The 23545-nt window shown below is 42.2% G+C and overlaps 2 protein-coding genes across 2 annotated transcripts; one reads left to right on the top strand and one right to left on the bottom strand.

Moving 5' to 3' along the window:
* Nucleotides 1-1749: 1749 nt before the first annotated feature.
* On the top strand, nt 1750-8128 carry TRIM21 (tripartite motif containing 21; the record flags this gene model as incomplete). Its single annotated transcript, XM_080701918.1, has 6 exons — nt 1750-2160; nt 2644-2739; nt 3932-4162; nt 6016-6038; nt 7199-7299; nt 7590-8128. 6 exons carry the CDS (start codon nt 1750-1752, stop codon nt 8126-8128), a joined length of 1401 nt encoding a protein of 466 aa, XP_080558044.1.
* Nucleotides 8129-11819: 3691 nt separating this feature from the next.
* Nucleotides 11820-12770, bottom strand: LOC308258845 (olfactory receptor 52B4-like; the record flags this gene model as incomplete). Its single annotated transcript, XM_080689467.1, has 1 exon — nt 11820-12770. The coding sequence occupies one exon, from the start codon at nt 12768-12770 to the stop codon at nt 11820-11822; it is 951 nt and encodes a 316-aa protein (XP_080545593.1).
* Nucleotides 12771-23545: the final 10775 nt, after the last annotated feature.

Genomic DNA, 23545 nt, shown 5'->3' with positions numbered 1-23545 from the left:
CCCAGACAGGGACAACGTGGCCAGGTGCGGGCGGTGGCCAGGGCCCAAGAAAGCAGTCGTTCCTCCGTCTTACAAACTTACTGTATTTCATTAAGTTGGACTTGGTAGGGAGCCTGCCCGCAGGGTGTCGACCACTGGGCTTAGGTTCTTCACAGCCTCGGGGAAGGGGAAGCAAGGCTGGGCTGTGGTCAAAGGCTTTGCTCAGGACAGGGCCTCTAGCCCAGCTCACCTGCTCTCCCCCCACCCCTTCCCTCCAGGGGCTCTTTTCTGCTTTGCTGGGCTCCCGGCTCCTCCCATTGCTCCTCCCGGCTCCTCCCATCGCTCCTCCCCCTTCCTCTCAAGCATGCCTCTTAGGGGAAAATGAAAGTGAAATATTCAGAGCCGGCTACCGAGGAGTCCCACAGTCAGGTAAGTGGAGCTAGAGGTCCCCGTCCTGCCGAGGGGACCGCTCTCCTGTATCCAGACTCCCAGACTGGAAGGGCCCGACCAGTGGTCACCCCAGAGCCCCGGGTCCTGCGTGCGCCTCCTCCGCAGCTCCGCCGCGAGTCCCGCTCTTCTCACCGGCCCCTCTGCCTGAGTGGGACTTAGGAGCCACCTGGAAGGGGCTCGGCTGCCTGAGCCTGAGCCTGGACAAGGGGCTGGCGAAGCTAAGCGAACCCAAGGGAACCGAGCCCTCAGGGTGGCCTGGGGCGCTGTGGGAGACTCCCCAAGAAGGAGCGGAAGGGCAGCCTGTTCGGGATGTTCCACTAGAAATGGATTTAGGTTCAAGGTGCTCTATGCCACCAGGCTGGTGACCCATGCCTGTAATCCCAGTACTTAGAGAAAGGTGGAACACAGGTTCCAGGACAGCCTCAGCAATATACCAAGACTCTGAAAACCTAGTGAGACCCTGTTTCAAAACAAACAAAAATGGGGACAGGAATGTCCATAAGAGCTGCCCCTGGGTTCAGTCACCAGTACCCCCACCAAAAAAATTGTTGTATGCCCTAAAGGAAATGGAGACAGGTTTGGAGCAACTCGGAGAAAAGTCCAGGAAGTGCTCACCACACTTGTGTGTACACAAACATACACATATACATGTGCTTGTACACACGTACATATATATACTTGTATGCACACTTGTCTGTACACCCACATATATATATACAGCCAGACCTTCCTTAACGGTGGGGATGCAATCTGAGAACGGGGATATTAGGTGATTTCACTGTTGTGCTAACACCAGAGTATATTTACACAAGTATACCTGGATGGTATAGCCCACTACAGCTATACCATTCGGTAATGAAATCATATACTAAATATGTAGCACTTCTCTGGAATGTGGAATGAACATGCTCAGTGGTCACTGTTAGGATCAGCTTCTCGGCAACACGGAGGCCTGATGGCTTGAGATGAGAAAAGGTGGATGGGACGGGAGAAGCCTGGGCACTGGGGATTTACACAGGCATGGATGTGATCATGATACAGTTGTCAACGGCGTCTCTCCAAGGTTCCCACCAATTTTCTCTGCCAATTTTGGAGACGCCACCCTGCCCTGTCTACCCAGCTCAGTGGGCCAGACAATGGAGGAGAGGTCCTTGCTCTTCCATTGATAGGCTTGCATTTTCTTATTTTCACCCCTCCAGTCCATTCTCCTCATATTTTGCTTTTCATTGTTTTTTCTCTTGCAAACCTCACCTCTTTTCCCTCTTTTCTACCCAGCCCCTCAGGGTCTCCAGAGTGCAGCTTAGCGGAGACAGTCCCACAATGGCCTCCGCAATGCCCCTGGCGATGATGTGGGAGGAGGTCACATGCCCCATCTGCCTGGATCCCATGCTGGAGCCTGTGAGCATCGAATGTGGCCACAGCTTCTGCCAAGAATGCATCTCTGAAGTGGGGAAAAGTGGAGGCAGTGTCTGTCCTGTGTGCCGGAACGGCTTTCTGCTCAGGAACCTGAGGCCTAATCGGCAGCTAGCCAACATGGTGGACAACCTTAAACGACTAGGCCAGGAAGCCAGTAAAGACACTCATGAGGGACGGCAATGTGCCGTGCACGGAGAAAAACTTCACCTATTCTGTGAGGAAGATGGGCAGGTCCTTTGCTGGGTGTGTGTCCAGTCCAAGAAACACCGTGACCACACCATGATCCCTGTTGAGGAGGCTGCTCGGGAATACCAGGTGAGGCCTTGGTGCAAGACAGTGAACAGGTATAAAAAAAAAAAAGGTGGGCCCTGGTGAGTCCTCTGCTCCCTGGAGCAAGGGATGGGAGAGAGTCCTTTGGAGTTGAGAAGCTGGGGAAAGAATGGGTCCCTGCTTCTTCCTTGCCTAAGGGAAAATGGCAATTTAAACACAACCGTCTCACCCCTCAGGAGCAAGGCATATGTATGGCAAAATGTTATAGGATCACATTTCCTCATGACCTCTTGGTTGATGAGCGAGTAATGTTCCATCCTGCCACCTCAATACTATAGTGTTTTCTAAGCCACACCCAGCTCTTCCCAGTCTTGCTGTCCACAGATTTCCTACTCCAGTAGGTCTCTAGTCCTCTCTCTTGCTCTGCACTTAGTCTTCTTCTAAGAACCTATATGATCTTCCCCCAACCTACACCACCCTACCCTGCTTCTTGTTCTGGTTGGGACTTAACCTGCTCTTTCCATACAGGAGAAGCTGCAAGTGGCATTAGAAAAACTGAGGAAAAAACAGGAGCTGGCTGAGAAGTTGGAAGTGGATCTTGCAACAAAGAAAGCAGACTGGAAGGTAAGAGTCGACAGCAGCCTGGGCGTGGTGGCACATGCTTGTAATCCCAGTACCTGAGAGGCTGAGACAGGAGAAACACAGGTTCGAAGCCAGCTTTGGCAACTTACTGAGACTGTTTCAAAATAAGAAATAAAATTGGGCTGGGCTGGGGGTATAACTTATAGGTGGAATGCCTCTGAGTTCAATCCCCAGTACCACACATACACACATACAAAAAAGTCAAAGGCTGGGCAGGGTCCAAGGCCTTAAACTTGGGAACCCTTAAGCATAGCCGTGCCTGTCTGTGGAGTGATGGAATTGGTATATCTCATTCCTTGAGAACTGGCTAGGTCTCCACATTGAAAGGAATAAAAAGGAAAAGGCTGAAAGAAGAGCCCCCCCTCAGGCAAACTGAGAATCACTGTATTGAGGGGCTTAGCTGTACCCTCTCAAACTGGGGTACCTTAATCCCAGTCTCCAGGATGGTAGGGTCCATACCTCAGTGTCAGAGGCACCCTAAGAGAGATTCCAAGAGCCTGACCTTTTAGGAAATGAGGGCTATGAGGGGCAGATTTGAGGGATCCATGTCTAGGCAGGGAAACCATTCTGAGCAGGTGGTCTCTTGACCATGTCCAGGTCACTGGAAAACTGAAGCCTGGTCCACACTGGTGATTTGTTAAGAGGTGTAGGGTATGTTCAGAATTGACAAGGAGTAGAAGGAGCCCACAGCCAATAGATTCTGAAGAGGAAGATATGGGGTTAGGGAAAACTGATTCAGGCCATGATGGCAAAAGACTTCATTCTGTGCCATCAAGTGACCCTATAATTGCTAGCAGCAGAAGGCAAACAAGAATGTCCCCTAGCCAACCTTTCTGAAGAAATTTGGGATGTTACTGTGAGCCTGTGTTTATTGTGTTTGGGAACAGGTTTTACTCTGTAATTCACTGAGATACAAACAAAAGGCTCATTAGGATGTTAACTGGGTTTTAAAAGAGGTTGAGAAAAGTATATGCCGATGAAGTAGGCTGGTGGAGCTGTGGTTGTAAGCAGCTAAAAAGTGTCCTCCCAACCAATGCCAACCTCCCCAGAAAAGTTTATTCCCAGGAGGAAATAGAGTGGTAAAATCTCCAGGGTAATCAGCACCTAGACCTCCATCCACAAAGCTTAGGAAATTTTCATAGAGACCACCTCTCTGTTTCCCTTGATACCACAGAGGAAAGTTGAAGCACAGAAATCAAGGATTCATGCAGAGTTTGTGCAGCAGAAAACCTTCCTGGCTGAAGAGGAGCAGAGGCAGCTGCAGAAGCTAGAAAAGGGTGAGATGGAACAGCTGAGACTCTTGGGGGAGACAGAGGCGGAGCTGGCCCAGCAGAGCCAGGCCCTGCAGGAGCTGATCTCAGAGCTGGAGTACAGGAGTCGGAGCTCAGCACTGGAGCTGCTGCAGGTGAGATCTGGAGATTTCAGGGTACCAGAAAACACTAGTGCTCTCTGGGGCCACTCTTAGAGCAAATAGAAGCCTAGTCCTTGGAATTTTTTTTAATTAACTGGAATTTGAACCCAATTCACACTTTATAAGGTCCCAGGTGAGGACCTTGAGAAGGTTTTATAATCTTAACATCGGGATTCTCTATATGTTAAGTGCTATTATGACATTACAAATCTCGTGGGATTTTTGTGAGGCTTACAGGTGAAACTCACTATGGCTCTTATATGAATATCTGGCCATGAGATGGTTTTTACTAAATATAGCTAGAAGGTTAAGACTGAAAGAGACAGTAGCTCCAGCCCTGCCAACGATTCTCCCCATAACTCTCAGTTAAGCCATTTTCCTTTCCTAGACCCAATTTCTCCACTTGTAAAACCAGGGAGGGAATTAATAAACAAGAGTTCCCCTCATGTTAGTCATTTACATTTCTGCTTTTTCTGAAGACCACCTACATGATTTTAAAATGCTGATTTTACTTGTCTCATTCTTTTCCACAAATAAGTTTAGGTTCAAAAAAAAAAAAACTTCCAAAGCAATAACCCAGGAATTATGTTTTGGTGTTACTTTTCCTAATGTATTTCAAAATAAATTATTAAAATACTACATATCACTTGCCAGGCTTCAGGTGGGTGATACTATTATCCCATTTCATAGATAAGAAAACTAAGGAGCAAAGATGTTAAGAGACATGGTGAGAGACTACAGCTAGAGTGCACCCAAGGAATATGAGGTAGTTGGGATTAAAATAAGGCCATAACTTAAAAGGCATCAGTGTAGACTGTACTTATCTTACATCTACCAAGAATATGCTGACTTCACTTTGGGAAAGTCCCATCTGAGCCAGGCATCATGGCATACACCTGTACTTGGGAGGCCAAGACAAGAGGATTACAGATCCAAGCTCAGCCTCAGCAACTTAGCAAGACCCTGAGATAATTAACAAGGCCCTATCTTAAAAATAATTTTTTTAAGAGGGGTTGGGTATAGCAAGGTAGAGCACTCCTGGGTTCAATCAGTGGTACAAAAAGAAAACACCCTTCTGCTGTAACATTCTTTGATTCTCTTCCCATACCACTTCAACTGTCTTTCAGTCAAATGTGTTCATGAAGGTATATCTATTTTCTGCAAAAAAAAATAATAATTATTATAATAATAGCTAATTGAATTGGCTTGATTTGGCTGGCTCTCTTAGGCCTTTGACATGGCAGGTGCTCTTTGGCCCGACATTGAACTGGGCTTCCTAGGGCCCTATGACCTGGGCCTAGGAGTATGCCAATTTCCATACAAGACTTCCGACCCCTACATAATCTCAGTTGCTTCGACTTCATGTACAGGAGGAGTTAACATAACCACAGCACAAGGCAGAGCTTTAACCAACCCTTCCTCTCCAAACAATTCGTAGCCACAAGTGAGAAGGAGCCATTTCTGGCAGTCCTGCTTGGTCCACTCTCTCCCTGTGACTGTCTCTGGGCTTCAGCCAGGCTGGGCTTTGTGCCTTCTTCCACCTTCCTTCCATCCTACTCCCGTTAAGAATCTGATCTTTCTAATTTGTGTCCTGTGTCAGTCCTTAACCAGATAATCCTCCCTAGCTATAGGATACGCTCATGTTTGGTCTCTGATTTCTCTACAAGCATCCATGCATTCTTTCAGCTGCATGCTGTTCAAAATCATGTTTCCAGCCTTGGCCCAGGGGAATTGAGGTGGTGCAGAGCCCCGGGGAGATCACAGGGTGGTTTCGTTTCATCCATGAGACTGAATTCTAAGTGGTGAACCAGAAACTGCAGAACTTATTCTGTCTCTTTTTTCCTCAGGAGGTGAGATTTGTCCTGGAAAGGTAAGAAAGGGTTTTCTCTATTAGAAAAGGGAGTGGCAGGGAGTATATATGTCTAGAAAAAGGGTTACTGCATTAGAGACACATGCAGTGAAGTTTCCCACATCTGCTTCCTATTCTCAAAGAACTGACCCTCTATAAAATATTTTCCAAGACATACATGTTGGCATATGCCTATAATCCCAATACATGGGAGACTGAGACAGGAGGAGGATCTTAGGTTCAAGGCTAGCCTCAGCAACTTAGCAAGACCCTGTTTCAAAATTCAAAAAAAATTTAAATGGCTGGATGCCGGGCATGGTGGCGCACGCTTGTAATCCCTGCGCGCGCTGGCTTAGGAGACCCTGTTTCCAAATGAAAATGTAAAAATAGGTCTGGGAGTGTAGCCCGGAGGTAGAAGGGCTTCCAGGAACCCCAGTACCACCAAAAAAAAAAAAAAAAATTTAAATGGCTGGAGGTGTAGCTCAGAGGTAGAATGCCCCCTGGGTTCAATCTCCAGTACCACTGTGTGTGTGTGTGTGTGTGTGTGTGTGTGTGTGTGTGTGTGTGTACATACATATATATACAAAATATACATACATATATATGTATTCACATATACATATATACATATCTATTCATTCTGGTCTCTGGAGGTTAAAAATAGACCCTCAATTGGTGAATTTGCTCCAAGTAATTGAATGATAATGATGGAATCATCATACAGGAAAGCCCTGACAAATAGGGATATTGTAGAAATGTCTGGGTCTATAGCCTGCTGGGACCCATTTTTTAGGTGGAAACAAACCCAGTTGCAAACCTCTCTGAGATATGGGACTAACACCCGTAGCACGGGAGGGATTCCTTGTGGTTCCTTGCAGAAGTGATTCAGCCTGTATCGCTCCCCTTGTCTATACAGTGAAACAGAATGTATTTGCACAGTGACCTCAGGCTTAGAGAAGACACAGGCTATCCACGTGCTGCAGAGGTTCATGGAACATGGATCTTCTAGAAAAGAACTAAATCCTGTGGTTTTTGTCTCGCACCCAGAAACTTGAACATAAGAGGTGTTTGTAAATATGTGCTGAATTAAATTATCAGAATCCTGTACAAAGGAGGTCATTAGGATCTGGGATTAGGAAGTCGAGGTGGGAGACAGGGGTCTCAAATTCTCTTTCCCCCAGGAGTGAGTCTTGGGACCTGAAGAAGGTAGACGACATCTCCCCAGACCTGAGAAGTGTCTGCCATGTGCCGGGGATGAAGAAGATGCTTAGGACCCATGGAGGTGAGGTGCCCTCTAGGAGCTGTGAGGCTGGGGCAGAAGGGGATAATGAGAATTCAGCTAGGATTCTCGGGCCAGGGAGCACAGGGCCAGCATGGAGGAGAGATGGCAGATCAGTATGTGAAGCAGAGGCAGAAGTAGGGAAGTTTCCCTCGGGGGTTAGGGCAAGGGCAGGAGTTGCCCAGGGGTCATTTTTAGGGTCACCCCTCACCCTGGTTTACATGAGTCCCCTCCACTTTGTAAGCAAAGGATTACTGATCCACACAGGAATGACCATGGCCCTCTTTCTGCAGTTTACATCACTATGGATAGCAACACAGCCAATTCATGGCTCATCCTCTCAAAGGATAGGAGACAAGTGAGACTTGCAGACACCCAGCAGAAGGTACCTGAAAATGAAGAGAGATTTGAAAATTACCCCATGGTCCTCGGTGCCCAGAGCTTCCACTCTGGAAAATTTTACTGGGAAGTGGATGTGACCGGGAAGGAGGCCTGGGACCTGGGAGTCTGTAGAAACTCTGTGCAGAGAAAGGGGCCTTTGTTCCTCAGCCCTGAGAATGGCTTCTGGACAATTTGGTTGTGGAACAGAGAAAGTTACCAGGCTGGCACCTGTCCCCAGACTCCGCTCCACCTTCAGGTGCCTCCGTGCCAAGTTGGGGTTTTCCTGGACTATGAGGCTGGTGTCGTCTCCTTCTACAACATCACTGACCACTGCTCCCTCATCTACACCTTCTCCCAGTGCGCCTTCATGGGGCCTCTGCGGCCCTTCTTCAACCCTGGTTTCAATGATGCAGGGACAAATGCAGCCCCTCTGACACTCTGTCCACTTTAAGATGAGATGGTCAGCTTCTGCTGACTATTAATGACTTTGATTCCCTTTGGGCCACATATGAGGAGGCTGCTTTACCAAACACATCAACCAAACCCATGTTTCTGCCCCATTGTGTAACTTTTGTTTTCTTCTCCCCATCTCTGTGCTATGGCCTTTGGTCATATCTCTCTATCTTCCATGGTTTGCAAAAGGACTTCTTAAAGAAGAAAAATTGTGCTTCAGTCTATCAATTCATTGCTTGTTCCTTAAACCCCAAATATTTGACAACTCTAAACATGATTGATGTTGGTGTGTCTTTAACGTGTGTTTTCCCCCTGCCTGGAATGTCCTACCTACTACAGCTGAAGACCCAGGTCAAGAATATATAGTTAAAAGTAATATATAGTTAAAATAATATATAGTAATATAGTTATATAATTTAAAGTAATATAATATTTTAATATATAGTTAAAAGTAACTCCCCATACAATCACTGTGGTGGTAGAAGGTCACTTAAGGCTCTGACCACTGTCCACAGGGGTATTGCTTCTTCACAATGAGGGAATTCCTATTTGGAGATCTGGAGATTGTACAGCTCTCTGGACTTCTGTTTCTGAGACACCTTCTGTCCATGTTCTTAAATATTTACCAGTGATAACACCGAAGTTCCTGTAGCTCTCTGTCCATGGAGTCAAGCCTTGAATGCCCCCTAATTTTGTTACTCTTTCTACAAAATGGTAAATTCCTTTCTTTCCTGGAACATTCAATTTTAATATCATCCTGCTCTGAAATGCCTCTTTATTAGGCATACTCTTTTGCCTTTTCTAAAACAGTAAATGTCTCTTAAGAGATAGAGAAAGCCGGACATGGTGGCATATACCTGAAATTCCAGTACTTGGGAGGCTGAGACAAGGAGGATCACAGGTTCAAGACCAGCTCAGCAACTAAGATTCTCAGCAACCTAGAAAGACCCTGTTTGAAAATTTAAAAGGGCTCAAAGTGTAACTCAGAAGTAGAACAAACACACACACAGTAAAGAAGGGTGGGTGTGGCCACATCCCCAGCTCTGAGAAAATGGTGTTGAAGTTGGAGAAATATGTCTCTGTCATGCATGCGGCAGTGATTTCTGCTTTCCAGAGCAGATGCTAACAACCTCTGGCCCCTTCCACACCTTTCCACTTGACAGACAGAATACATCATTCTCTCTGAAATTCTAGAAGACAAACCTAGGCCCTTTATTCTTAGTTGTCTAGGCCTCACCTGCTAAGATTTTTTTATTGACATAAATGTGCTTTCAGAAAAGTGCACACAAAACAAATCAACTATTTTGTAACAAACTGAATATATCCCTGTAATAGAATCCACATCCTGAAGCAAAACATTGTCCTCGCCTATGTAGCATATTTATTTTGATCTTTTTAAGTACTATATAAATGGAATCATACCAAAACTATTCCTCTATTCTCTTGTGCTCAGCTTTGTTTTGGATTCATGATGTCACAAGTCAGCATCGTGTTATTCATCCTTATTTGTCATTGCCATTTCAAATTTTATCATTTGGATATATTGCAGTTGTCCATTTTATTGATGCTTAAGTAGTTTCCAATTTGAGACTTAGAATATGAATATAAATATGTACATTTATTAAAGTATAAAAAAACTATAGAAGTGGCTACTACACTACCTCTAAGATCATGGTGAATGTCAGAGCTTCTGTGAAACCTTATAAGCATGTCCCCACTAAAGCAACATTACCTGACATCCTTGATTCCACATACGTACTATATGCAATGAATTTAAATATTTGTGTGCTACATGTATATGTGGGGGTAGATATCTAGGAGTATATAGATGGTGTTCAACTTAGAATGGTTTGACTTACAATTTTTACAGTGGTACATAAGTATACCCATACAACTATTCTTTTTGTGGGGTGGAACCCAGAGGCTTTTTACCTCCAGGCTAAATTCTCAGACCTATTTTATATTTTATTTGGAAACAGGGTCTCACTAAGTTGCTGAGAGCCTCACTAAGTAGCTGAGGCTGGCTTCGAACCTGTGCGATCCTCCTGTCTCAACCTCCCAAGCACGGGGATTACAAGAGTGTGCCACCACGCCTGGCCCCATACAACTATTCTGATTGTTACTTTTGGCACAGTATTCAATAAATCACATGATACAGTCAATACTTTATTATAAAGTAGGCTTTGTGGTAGATGATTTTTCCCAGCTGTGGGCTAATGAAATTGCAGAGCACATTTAGGGTCGACTAGGGTAAGCTATAACATTTCTTATCTAAAATAGAATGTTTCTCAGTGCATCTGCCAAATATTTCATTAAAAACTTAGGTACTATATACAAAGATATCAATGACTTTGAAAAGAGTTTATTGATAAGCGTTCTTTCTAAAGTAATGATTTTTCTTGATACTGTACAGAAAAGAGATCCTTTTTATCTTTGGATAAAACAAAGATAAAAAGACCCAGGTATGAATCATCAGGCAACATGACAATATCACAAAACTAAAAATAAATTGGCAAAGTCGACCACTGATTTAAAGTGGAGGAGGAATATAAACTCATGCTTATGAAAATTGGATAGGCTAGGAATGGTTGGCTTGTGCATGTCTGGTTCATGAAGAAATATAAAACATTATAAAATCAGCTTTTCTGCTGCTCTGTGTTTCTCCCTTGGAGCTGACCACTGTAAATGATAGTTTGTGGCCTTTGATTTATATACTGGTGGGAAGAAACTATCATAATTATAAAAACAACTCTTAACGCCTTTAGCATATCCAATTACATTGACATGTGGAGGTGCACATTATAGAGACAGCACACACCCCTCATTCTCCACTAAAGAGATTTCATAGTAGATCCACTTTCACCCCACCAATAGTCGCTAACAACTGATCCAGGTGCATCCCTGCTTGTCACATAAAAATTATCCTGAGAAGGAAGATCCCATCAGCTCTAATTCCAATTTTGATTAATACCATCCTTTTAACATCAAATAAGGCTTGTTGGATTTCCTGATCTCCTTTGCTCCTACAACTTCCTTTTAAAATAATAGAGGCAAAATTTTTTGTACCAAATTTTAAAGATAAATAATCTAAAGCAGAAAGTAAAAGAAGAGTATTCAAAGTTTGTTATGTATAGGCCAGATCCTATTTTTATTTTAGTTCTACAACAGCCCTGCAATAAAGGTACCATCAGGACACAGTCAAGAAATTTAAAGATTATGGCAATTCCCCATATCTAATTCAAACTAAAACGTATTTAAAGTGAAATTAAGTGTATGTTTAATGTGTACACAACTACATTAATATATATTCTGTCTGGATGTTTTCATTGTCCTGCAAAAGTTCATTATAGGTACAACTTTTATTGTTTAATGTGATTGCTTTGGTTTTAATATGCCTCTCTTGCCTCTTTTTCTGCTACTCTATAAGATCACTTTCTGAAAAAATAATTTTGTCAACAAGCAATTTTCCCAAGGCCAAACACATCATTATTATTAGTGAAGCCAGGATTCTGACCCAGAAGCCTGTGCTCTTTCCTAGACAGGACCCTTCTCAAGGCCAGTGGCAATCCAATGTTCAGTCCTAAAAAGTAGCTTTGCTCAATGGCAGTGTGAACTTCTAAGTCTCCACAAAGTAGGTGCAAAAGATGTGAAGCTCTATATTGGTAAATATACTCCCTGATTAGTCAAACTCAGCCTTGTATCCACCGTGAAGACAAAGTATGGAGCACACGCTCTCGAATCTGCCTGGTCTTGATCCCATAAATGATGGGATTCAGCATGGGAGGGGCCAACATGCAGACGTTGGCCAGCAGAATGTGGGTATGGAGAGGAACGTGCTGCCCGAACCTCTGGGTAATGATGGTAAAAATGCCCGGCAAATAAAACATAGAGATGACCCCAAGGTGGGAGCCACAGGTGCCCAGAGCCTTTTGCCGAGCACTTCTGGAAGGGAGACGGAAGACCGCATGGAGGATGAGGCTATAGGAAACTAAGATGAGCAGGGCATCCAACACGACAGTGGAGAGAAGGACGGACAAGCCATACCAGACGTTGACGCGAATATCGGCACAAGCAAACTTGGCCACCGCCATGTGCTCGCAGTAGGTGTGCGGCAGCAGATTGCTATGGCAGAAAGGCAGCCGCTTCACCAGGAATACATCTGGGAGTATCACGCAGAAACTCCTCAAGACCACGGCCAGGCCGATCCTGACGATAACCGCGTGACTGAGCACAGTGCTATAGTGCAGTGGGTCACAGATGGCCACATAGCGGTCAAATGCCATTGCCAACAGAATACCGGACTCGGCGATGAAGGTAGCATGGATGAAGAAGATCTGGGTGACACAGCCATCGAGGGAGATCGCACCGGCATGAAACCAGAATATGGCCAGGGCTTTGGGTATAGTGGTGGTGGACAGGATGAGGTCAGCCGCAGCCAACATGCAAAGGAAGAGGTACATGGGTTCGTGGAGGCTGCGTTCAGTCGTGATGATGAAGATCAGGAGGCTATTCCCAAGAAGGGCAACAAGGTAGGAAATAAAGAAGGGGAGAGAGATCCAGATGTGCTGGTCTTCCAGGCCGGGGATGCCCAGCAGAATGAAGACTGAGTGGCTGGTCCCAGTGACGTTGAGGGTTGCCATGCTCTGGGCAGCTCACCTGTGTGTTGCCGAATAGGATTTGGAGGTCACTTTTTTCTTTCCAATAAGCTTAATGGGGTCGGAGTAAGGGAGGAGAGAGTGGATTATCATTGGACATAGCAGTGAAAAGCATCCTGGTTGGGAATTTAGGAGATGTGGTCAAAAATTGTTTGCCATTCTATTCACTAGCTATATAATCTCAATAAAGTCCTTGCTCGGCCGGGCGTGGTGGCGCACACTTGTAATCTCCGCGCTTGGGAGGCAGAGACAGGAGGATCGCACAGGTTTGAAACCAGCCACGTGCGCTGGCTTAGGAGACCCTGTTTCCAAATAAAAATGTAAAAATAGTCTGGGAGTGTAGCCCAGAGGTAGAAGGGCTTCCAGGAACCCCAGTACCACCAAAATAAATAAATAAATAAATAAATAAATAAATAAATAAATAAATAATAAATAAATAAAGTCTTTGCTTTGGGTCTCTTTTATCACCTTTTAAACTGAAGCTGGGCGTGGTGGTGCACACTTGTAATCCCTTTCCTTGGGAGGCTGAGACAGGAGGATCACAGGTTCAAGGACAGCCTCAGCAACTTAGCAAGACTCTCAGCAACCTAGTGAGACCCTGTTTCGAAGTAAAAAATAAAATAGGGCTGGAGGTGAAGCTCAGAGGCAGAATGCCCCTGGGTTCAATCCCTGATAACACACACACACACACACACACACACACACTAAAGCAAGGGACAGGATAGATTAGATCAACTTTAAGATAGGCCATCCAACTCTAGAATGACACATATTAATCTCAAGTTGTTATAAACAGTTAAAATCTATGAATAACAAGCACTGCAATGTCCATCTCGACTACCAGAATGCAGTGTGCTTCTCAAAAGGAAAATGGTAATGGAGGAAGAGCAGGGGAAACACACAAGGAGTACTGTGTACACATAGGTATTTATCACTCTGAACCTCACTATGATGTATAATTACAATGCCTCAATTTAAAAATGGTAACTGATGCCGGGCGTGGTGGCGCACGCTTGTAATCCCCGCGCTTGGGAGGCGGAGACAGGAGGATCGCGCAGGTTCGAAGCCAGCCACGCGTGCTGGCTTAGGAGACTCTGTTTCCAAATAAAAATGTAAAAATAGGTCTGGGAGTGTAGCCCGGAGGTAGAAGGGCTTCCAGGAACCCCAGTACCACCAAAAAAATAATAATAAAAAATAAAAAAATAAAAAATAAATAAAAATGGTAACTGAGTTGTTATGGGTTTAATTAGCTTCATTGAGCACTTACTGTGCGCCAGACATGGCTGCTGGAACACCTCCTTGAGAGAAGACAGAAAACTAAACAGAAGATCTATCTACATAATATACACAGTGTAGAAGAAAATCTAAACCCAGGGAACTATGGGAAGTTCAAGAGGTGAAAAGAGCTTTCTAGAGGTGCCACCTCAGTGAAGCTTGAAGAATAAATAATTTGCAAAGGAAAGAAATGTGATCAGCAAAGAACTCAAATAGAATCCTAAGCATCTGAGGGGACATGGGGTTTGGAGGAAAAGGATAATGATTCAGAGTCGACAGCAAAGAGGACATGGTAAAAACCCATGCTGGGGTGAGGGAGGAGCCTAAATACAGGGCTGTGAGCACTTCTCTATTTGAACTAGAGGAGAATTTATATTGAAGTAGCAAGAGCCACTGAAGAATCTGTAGTGTGAAAATTAAAGGAAAATCTATGAGAGCAACACCATTTCTTTCAAAATGGAGTTAAGGCCATTAAGGGAGTAGAACTTAGGAGCAGTAAGTGCCACCTGGAATGTAAACCTCCGTCCCCTTTGCCCCTTGACCTCAGGCTGTCCTCTGGAAGAACCAGTTATACTGGGAAGGATATCAGGAGGCCATCTGACTCTTGTCTCACGGGGTTTCCCTTTTGTTTATACATCTTATTTTTCACTGGTCAATAGTTTCTGTTCTTTCTCAACATTTCGAGAGAGGTGTCCTCCAAAGGAGACAGTGCTGTTCTGCCTTTGACTCTGCTTGCCTCCATAGACTCCTGCTTTCCCTGCCCCTGAACGCTGATTCAGATCACCTGAACTTCTGTCTCCCAAACCGCAACTCCTAAGACCAGTTACAGTGTTTTCTACAGTTTCTTAGTTTCTCGTATTGACAGTAGAAGGAAATGACATTGGCGAGTTTGCATTTTAGGTAGCTCTCTCTTGCAGTACTGTGTAAGATTGACAGGGAAGGGAAGAAAAATCAGAAGTCTAAAGAGAGTAGGTCCTCTGCCTACTCTCTGGACCTCTTCCTTTTCTCTGGACCTTGACATTCTCTCTGGCCCTCTGGCCCTATAGTACAGGAGAAAATCTTTGCTATTCCTCTAATGGAAGACTAATATCTAGACTACACAAAGAACTTAATAAACTTAACGCTAAAAATAATAAAAATAGGCGATTGAAATGAATAGATAATCCTCAAAAGAAGAATTACAATAGCCAGGCATGGTGGTGCATGCTTGTAATACCAGCGCTTGGGAGGCTGAGACAGGAGGATCGCACAGGTTCGAAGCCAGCCTCAGCCACTGAGTGAGGCTTTCAGCAACTTAGTGAGACCCTGTTTCCAAATAAAATATAAAATAGGTCTGGGAGTATAGCCCAGCCATAGAAAAGCCCCTGTGTTCCACCCCCAGTATCACAAAAAAATTACAAGTGGCCAATAAATATTTGAAAGATTATCTAATATCATTAGCAACCAGGGAAAAGCAAATCAAAACTACACTGAGATTCCATCTAACTTCAGTTAGAATGGCATTCATCAAGGATACAAACAAAGCCAACATGGTGGTGCACACCTATGATCCCAGTATTTGGGAGGCTGAGAGAGGAGGATCAAAGGTTCAAGACCAGCCTCAGCAATGTAGCAAAACGCTCAGTAAACTAGCAAGACCATGTTTCAAAAAAATAAAAAGGTCTAGTGGTATGGCTCACAGGTAGAATGCTCCTGGGTTCAATCTCTAGCACCATACGCACACATGAAAGAATACAAACAAAAATAAATGCTGGTGATTATGTGGGGAAATGGGTATTCTTATACAGTGTTGATAGGATTGTAAATTAGTACAGCCACTATGGAGATAGGTATGGAGGTTCATCAAAAGACTAGAAATGGAGCCATATGACCCAACTATACCACTTCTTGGTATCTTTCCAAAAGAACTGAAGTCAGACTACTAGAGTGATACATGCATATTCATGTTTATAGCAGCATAATTCATAATAGCCAAATTATGAATGGGTGATAAAAATATGGTATGTTAAAACAGTTCAATTTCACTCAGCCCTAAAGAACAAAATCATTTACAGGAAAATGAATGGAACAAGTGAGATCAGCCAGTCTCAGAGTCAAAGGTCATATCTTTTCTTTCATATGTGGAAGCTAAAGAGGAAATAGAAAACAAAGCTTCCTTCTCTAAAACGTCTATTACATTATGATTGCCAATTCTATTATCACTTTCATTTTTTATTTGTAATCTTCACTGTGTTATTAATAGTTTACACAAATAACCCTTTAGTATTATTTTTATAATAGCAACTTTAAATACCTGAGTTTTATTCATTTTTCTCATGTGTGTGCATGTATGTGCGCTCTTGTGTTGATGGGATTGAAACCAGGGGCATTCTACCTCTGAGCTATACCCCAAGGCTATTTACTTTTTATTTGGAAACAGGGTCTCACTATGTTCCTGAGAGCCTTGCTACTTTGCTGAAGCTGTCCTCAAACCTACTATCCTTCTGTCTTAGCCTCCCACGTACTGGAATTACGGGCAGTGCCACCACACCCTGCTCATATTTCTCACATCTAATCCTCATACTTGACCAATGAAATTGAAATTATTACTCAGTTGCATGTGAATACGTTGACATTCAGATTAATAATTTGTCCAGTCAAACAACTTGTTAGCAGCCAGGCTGATATTTGAATCCAAGACTATCTAGAGCCAACGTTTCTATTAGTTCTAAAACCCTTCATCTTGTTATGATTACCTAAACCACATTTTTTTTTTGGCTCCCACATCACTTCCTTCCAATTTCTCTGACTATGCTGCAACTTCTGAGACATGTAAGACAGTGTAATCGAGAAAAAAATGATACACGCTTTTTAGAGTCCTGTCCATCCATGTTCAACTCTAGCTCTGCTATCTACACACACACACACACACACACACACACACACACACACACACACACATTCAGATGCACATTTTTACATTAATTCATAATCATCACCACATGTATTCACTTATACAAATTTTGATTATTTATACATTAACACATTTTCACAGTTCACACAATACTTCACATATGTATGCACACATGCACACACAATTTTAAACTTTCCATATATATGTACCCACACGGATTCATTCATGGTCATTAATTTTCCCATCAAGCTCACTCTAACACTGATAAATTTTTACTTATATAAGATAAAAAAATTTGCCTAACTTCATTCAACATTCTAATTTTCCTAGTCATAAGTCAGCTTTCTCTGGGAAGTAGAACTTCAAGAGGTTGGGAGGTTGGTCCGCCTGCTCTGCCTCCATCCTTCCAATCTCCCTACCAAGGCCAGAAGAAGGGACTGTCACAACCGCAGTCCTGAGGGCAGCACCTGCTTCCTCAGCGCCACTTGAACTGCCCAGGCTCAAGGGGAGATGCATAGTGTACATGCTGGTTTGGACTTCATTCCAGAGATCATCAAACTGCAGCCTGTGAGTCAAATGCTGCCCACCACCTGCTTTGGTAAATAAAGTGTACTAGAATACAACCATGTTCATTTATTTATATACTGTCTGTGGCTGATTTTATAGGACATAGTTGAATAAACCATATTTGAAACCTAAAATGTTACTCTGGCCCTTTACAAAGCAAATTTCCCAACTCCTGCCTTAGAATAATCTTGTCGTGTAAATTATTATTTCTAAAGGCCTTAGAAGGGAAGGCAACTTTTCAGGGTCACAAGAAACGAGTTAAGGAAGTCTAAAAGCAAACCTTCTTGCCTCTCACTTTGCTAATATTTCTATATCCCACAAAGCTTCTGTAAGAACATTTTGGTCTGTCCTCTCCAACCCTGTTCTCGGAGGATCAAGATTTCTAAGTATAACCTCTAAAAGGTGGCCACATAATAAAGGCAATCCAACCATTGTTCCCTATATCTCTCAGCAATAAACTCAGGACTTCCCCGACCTCCTACATCTCCACACCCAGTCAGACTCCACCGTTCGTGCGCACAGGCAGAAGGGCCCACAGAAGCATCAGGCAATGTTGGTCAGTAGTGACATACATCTCACCCGAAAGTGTTCCTCACAGCCATCCGTAACCACCAACGGGAGCCATGCCCTGACTTGATTGCAGGGTGTCCCCACAACCAGAAGACCATGTGCAGTGGCCAGTGGCCAAGCTGGAGGAGGAACTGCAGGACAAATTATCCTTTCTCTGAGCATCTTCAGGGACCATGGACTTCTCCATGCAATTCTTCTCCCCTAGGACCTCCTCTACTGCCAATGACATAATCAAAAGCCATTAACTCTTTCTTGACATGGCTGCTGGAGACCATTTTTAAAAAGAATGCTTAAGAGGCACTGTGAGCTTGGGAGAGAGAGGTCAGGGCAGAGAATGGGAATATGGTTAGGGGCCTTCTGCAAGGCCCTGCATCTTGTTCCATATCATCTTTTTCAACCCTGACTTCTGGAAGGCACAGAAGTTCTTTAGGAACTAGAATACTATAGATGCTTCAAACAGTCATTTATTCCTTTGCCACCCATTCCACCAATGTGGACTAAGTGTCTACATTGTTGACTATGCCATAACAAAATGTTGAACAAAGTCAAGTCCATTTAAAATGCATATATCAACCAGGCATGGTGGCGCACGCTTGTAAGCCCAGCATTTGGGAGGCTGAGACAGGAGGATTGTGGTTTGCACACAGCCTCAGCTACTTAGGTCCTTTGCAACTCAGTAAGACCTGGTTTCAAAATAATTAAAAATAGGGCTGGGGGTGTACCTCAGAGGTAGAATGCCCCTGAGTTCAATCCCCAGTACAGCAAAAAAGAAAATAAATAAAAACTAAAATGCATATGTACCTATTATTTTATCTATGGAACTAATATTTTGTTGCTATCATTCAGTGCTTATCAAGAACACATTTTCATTGATAACCTTCAAGCTTCTTTCTCCTCTATTTTGGGGACTTTACACGGTTGAGGTCATACTCCACGTCTGGCATGCTCTAATTTTCCATGATGATAAATATTCTAAGACCACATAGCTCCTTTACATTTTTCCATTTTCAGGAAATGGCATATCCATATGAGTCCCATCTGGATGTTATAGGATTCATATGGTTGGTAAAATGTGGCTAAACTGAAGCAACTTAATATATCCATCATCTCACATAGTAATACACTTTTTTATTTTTGTGGCAAAAGCAGCTATAATTTCCTCATTAAAGAATCTACTACTAATAGCTCCTTTAACACAACTGCGCCTGTCTCTAGTTTAACACAATGCCACACACAGAGTTAGCACTTAATGGGTATTTCTTGGGGGAAAAAAAGCAGATGACTAAATATTCTGCATTGGTGACATACCACAATATGTTTAAACTATTTCCCTATTGTTGTGCCTTTTTATAGTTTCCATTTTTCTCTACTAAAAACTATACTGTGATGAATATGTTTGCATACAAACATTTGTAATGTACTCTAGATGATATTATTTCAAAATATAGTCAAAAGCGGAAAATTGCATGGCAATGTTTCTATTTCCGTGTGGAATATCTTATTACTGGTGGAAATTTTTCATATTTTATCAATCTTTTTGCATAGCAATCCAAATCTTTTCATTTGGAAACCTATTCTGTGTTAGGCACTTTGCACTGTAAGAGTGAAGAAAAAACATACCTTTATGGAATGTACACGTGGGACCAAAAAAATGTCAGTAAAGACAAAAGCAAAAGCAAAATCCTCTAAGTATTTTTGTCTGTTAGTACTCTGGTGCAATTTATTTAGACCTCGTGGGAGTTCTTGATACTTTAAAGATGTGAAATCATTTGGAGGCATTTTTCCTGCAAAATATGTATAAACAATAGGCTTCATTCCAGACCAGTGCTGATTCCCTCTTTTTTTTACAGCTTTAATTAAACTTTTTATTTTAATTATAGACTCACAGAGTTGTAAAAATAGCATAGAGCAGTTCTTTGTGCCCCTCTTTCAACTTCCCCCAATGGTGGCATCTTACATAACTCTAGAACATTATCAAAACCAGGACAATAACATCAGCTGGGTATGGTGGTGCACATGTAATACCAGTACATAGGAGGCAGAGTCAGGAGGATCACAGGTTTGAGGCCAGCCTCAGCAACTTAGCAAGACTTCCAGCAACCTAGCAAGACCCTGTTTCAAAATACAAAAAGGAAGCTGACACTACTGCTGCTTTGAGACTCACCTTATCTGCCTTCTACTCCCCAAGGCTGCTGCAGGCTGTCAGAGTCCTTAGAAAACATATACAAGACTTTGTTGAGAAAGTTACTGCCTGTGCCTATATGTTGGAGTGTTGGACCTATGCCCTCCTCTAATAGCTTCACAGTCTCTGGTCTGATTTCCAGGTCTTGGTTCCATCTTGAGTTGATTCCTGTGCATAGTAAGAGGTAAGGATTTAGTTCCATCTTTCTACAAATGAATAGGCAGTTCTCCCAGCACCATTTGTTGAAAAGGCTGTCTTTTCTCCAGCTAATGAATTTGGCCCCTTTATCAAAGATCAACTGACTATAGGTATTCGGGGTTGTTTCTGTATCTTCTGTTCTATTCCGTTGGTCTTTGTGCCAGTTATTGTACCAACAGCATGCTGTTTTAACTACTGTTGCTCTGTAGTATAATTTGAAGTAAGAGACTGTAATGCCTCCTGCATGGTTCTTATTGCTGAGAATTGCTTTGGCTATTCTAGGTCTTTTCTTTCTCCATATGAAATTCATGATTGATTTTTCTAGGTCTATGAAGAATGTTGTTGTTATTTTTATAGAAATTGCATTGACTTTATAGATCACTTTTGGCAGAATGGTCATTTTGATGATTTTATTCTTCCTTTCCATGAGCAAAGGAGATCTTTCCATCTTCCAAGGTCTTCTATTTATTTCTTTAATGTTTTATAGTTTTCATTATAAAAATCTTTGGTTAGGTTTATTCCTAGGTATTTTATTGATTTTGAGGTTATTGTGAATGGAATTGTTTTCTTTATTTCTTTCATTGTGGATTCATTGTTGGCATATAGAAAAACAACTGATATCTTTAGGTTGATTTTCTATCCCGCCACTTTGCTGAATTGGTTAATCAGCTCCAGTAGTTTTGGGTTGAGTGCTTTAGGTCTTCAAGATATAGAATCATGCCATCTGCAAACAAGGATAATTTTAATTTCTCTTTTCCTATTTGAATCCCTTTTATATCCTTCTCTTGTCTTATTGCTGTGGCAAGAGTCTTGAGGACTATATTGAAAAGGTGTGGTGATAGTTGGCATCCTTGTCTTGTTCCTGATTTTACAGGGAATTCTTTCAGTTTTTTCCCATTCATTATGATGTTGGCTTTGAGTTTATTGTATATCGCCTTAATGGTATTGAGATCCATTCCTTCTAGTCCTATTTCCTGCAGTGTTTTTAACATGAATAGGTGTTGTATTATGTCAAATACTTTTTCAGCACCTATTGATATGATTATGTGCTTTTGTTCTCAGTTCTATTTATGTAGTGAATAAAGTGTTTTGATTTGTGTGTGTTGAACAAGCCTGGCTTTTCTGGGATGAAACCAACTTGGTTGTGGTGTACAACTCACTTGATATGTTTTTGAATATGTATAGTTTGTATTTTGTTTAGATTTTTTTTTTTTTGCATTACTGGGATTGGAACCCAGGGGCATTCTACCTCTGAGCTATACACCCAGCCCAATTTTTTATTCTTTATTTTGAAACAGGGTCTCACTGAGTTGCAAAGGGCCTCACTAAGTAGTAGCTGAGGCTGTCCTTGAACCACGATCCTCCTGTATCAGCCTCTGAAATGCTGGGATTAGAAGTGTGCACACCATGCCCCACTTGTTTAGAATTTTTGCATCTATGTTCATGAAGGATATTGGTCTGTAATTTTCTTTTCTTGAGATATCTTTATTTGGTTTTGGGATTCATGTTGTACCAGACTTTCAATTTCCTGGAACAAGTTGTAAAGTATTAGGATTAGTTCTTCTCTGAAAGTTTTGTAGAATTTAACTGGAAACCTATCTGGGCCTAGACTTTTCTTTGATGGCAGAATTTTTATTGCTATTATTTGTTTGCTTACTATTGGTTGGTTTAGGCTTGGTATGTCCTCTTGGCTCAATTTAGGTAGGTTACATGTGCTTAAAAATCTATCAATTTCTTCCATGTTTTCCAAACTATTGGAGTATAAATTTTCAAAATAGTTCCTGATAAAACTTTGAATTTCCCCACTATCTGTGGTGATGTCTCCTTTTTAATTTCTGATTTTGATGATTTGAGTTGAGTCTTTCATTTGGTTAGGTTAGCCAGGAGTTTGTCAATCTTATTAATCTTTTCAAAGAAGCAGGTTTTTTAATCCTTTGTATTGTTTTTTATTCTCTATTTCATTTATTTCTGCACTGACTTTAATTATTTCCTGACTCCTGCTGGCTTTGGGGTTAGACTGTTGCTGTTCTTCTAGGTCCTTGAGATGTGTCATTAGGCTGTTTACTTGACAACTCTCTGTTCTTCTTATGTAGGTACTCAATGCTATAAACTTTCCTCTTAATACCTCCTTCAAAGTGTCCCATAGATTTTGGTATATTGTGTCTCTTTTTCATTTAATTCCAGGAATTTCTTTATTTCTCCTCTTATTTCTCATCTTTCCCACTCCTCATTCAATCTCCATGTATTTAAATAATTTCTTTTGGTCTTCCTGTTGTTGATTTCTACTTTCATTTCATTGTAATCTGAAAAGATACAGGAAATTATATTACAACTTTTGAATTTGCTGTTGCTTACTTTGTAGCCCAGGATGTGATCTATTTTGGAGAAGGTTCATTGGCAGCTGAGAAGAATGTGTATTCTGCTATTCCTGGTTGAAATATCCTGTATATGACTATTAGGTCCATTTGGTTTATAGTTTTCTTTTTTTTTTTTTTTTTTTTTTTTTGCAGGTCTGAAGATGGAACCCAGAAGTATTTGACCTCCAAGCTATACCCCCTGCCCTATTTTTTTTATTCTTTATTTTGAAACAGGGTCTCACTAAGTTGCAAAGGGCCTCACTAAATAGCTGAGGCTGTCCACAAACCATGATCCTTCAGTCTCAGCCTCCCGAATTCTGGAATTACAAGCGTGCGCCACCACACCTGTCTAGTTTTCTTTAGTTCTGAAGAGTCTTTACTCATCTTTTGCCTTGAATATTGATCTAGTGGCATGAGTGATGTGTTGAAGTCTCCAAATATTATTGTATTTGGATCTATTTGAGATCTGATGTCCTGAAGGGTTTGTTTTGCAAATGTGGATCCACCCACATTTGGCCCATAAACATTTACTATCATTATATCTTATTGCTGAATTGTTCCCTTTAATAAAAGGAAGTGCCCTGCTTTGTCTCTTTTGATATATTTTAGCTTAAAGTCTGTTTTATTGTATATCAGTGTTGCCACCCCTGCCCATTTGGTTTCCATTAGTATATCTTTTTCTATCCATTCACTTTTACCCTATGAATATCTTTGGCTG

This window comes from Muscardinus avellanarius, assembly GCF_963383645.1.
Source record: "Muscardinus avellanarius genome assembly, chromosome: 1".
In the NCBI taxonomy this organism is placed as follows: domain Eukaryota; kingdom Metazoa; phylum Chordata; class Mammalia; order Rodentia; family Gliridae; genus Muscardinus; species Muscardinus avellanarius.
The sequence above is the reverse complement of the archived record's forward strand: the minus strand, read 5'-3'. Positions and strand labels throughout refer to the sequence as shown.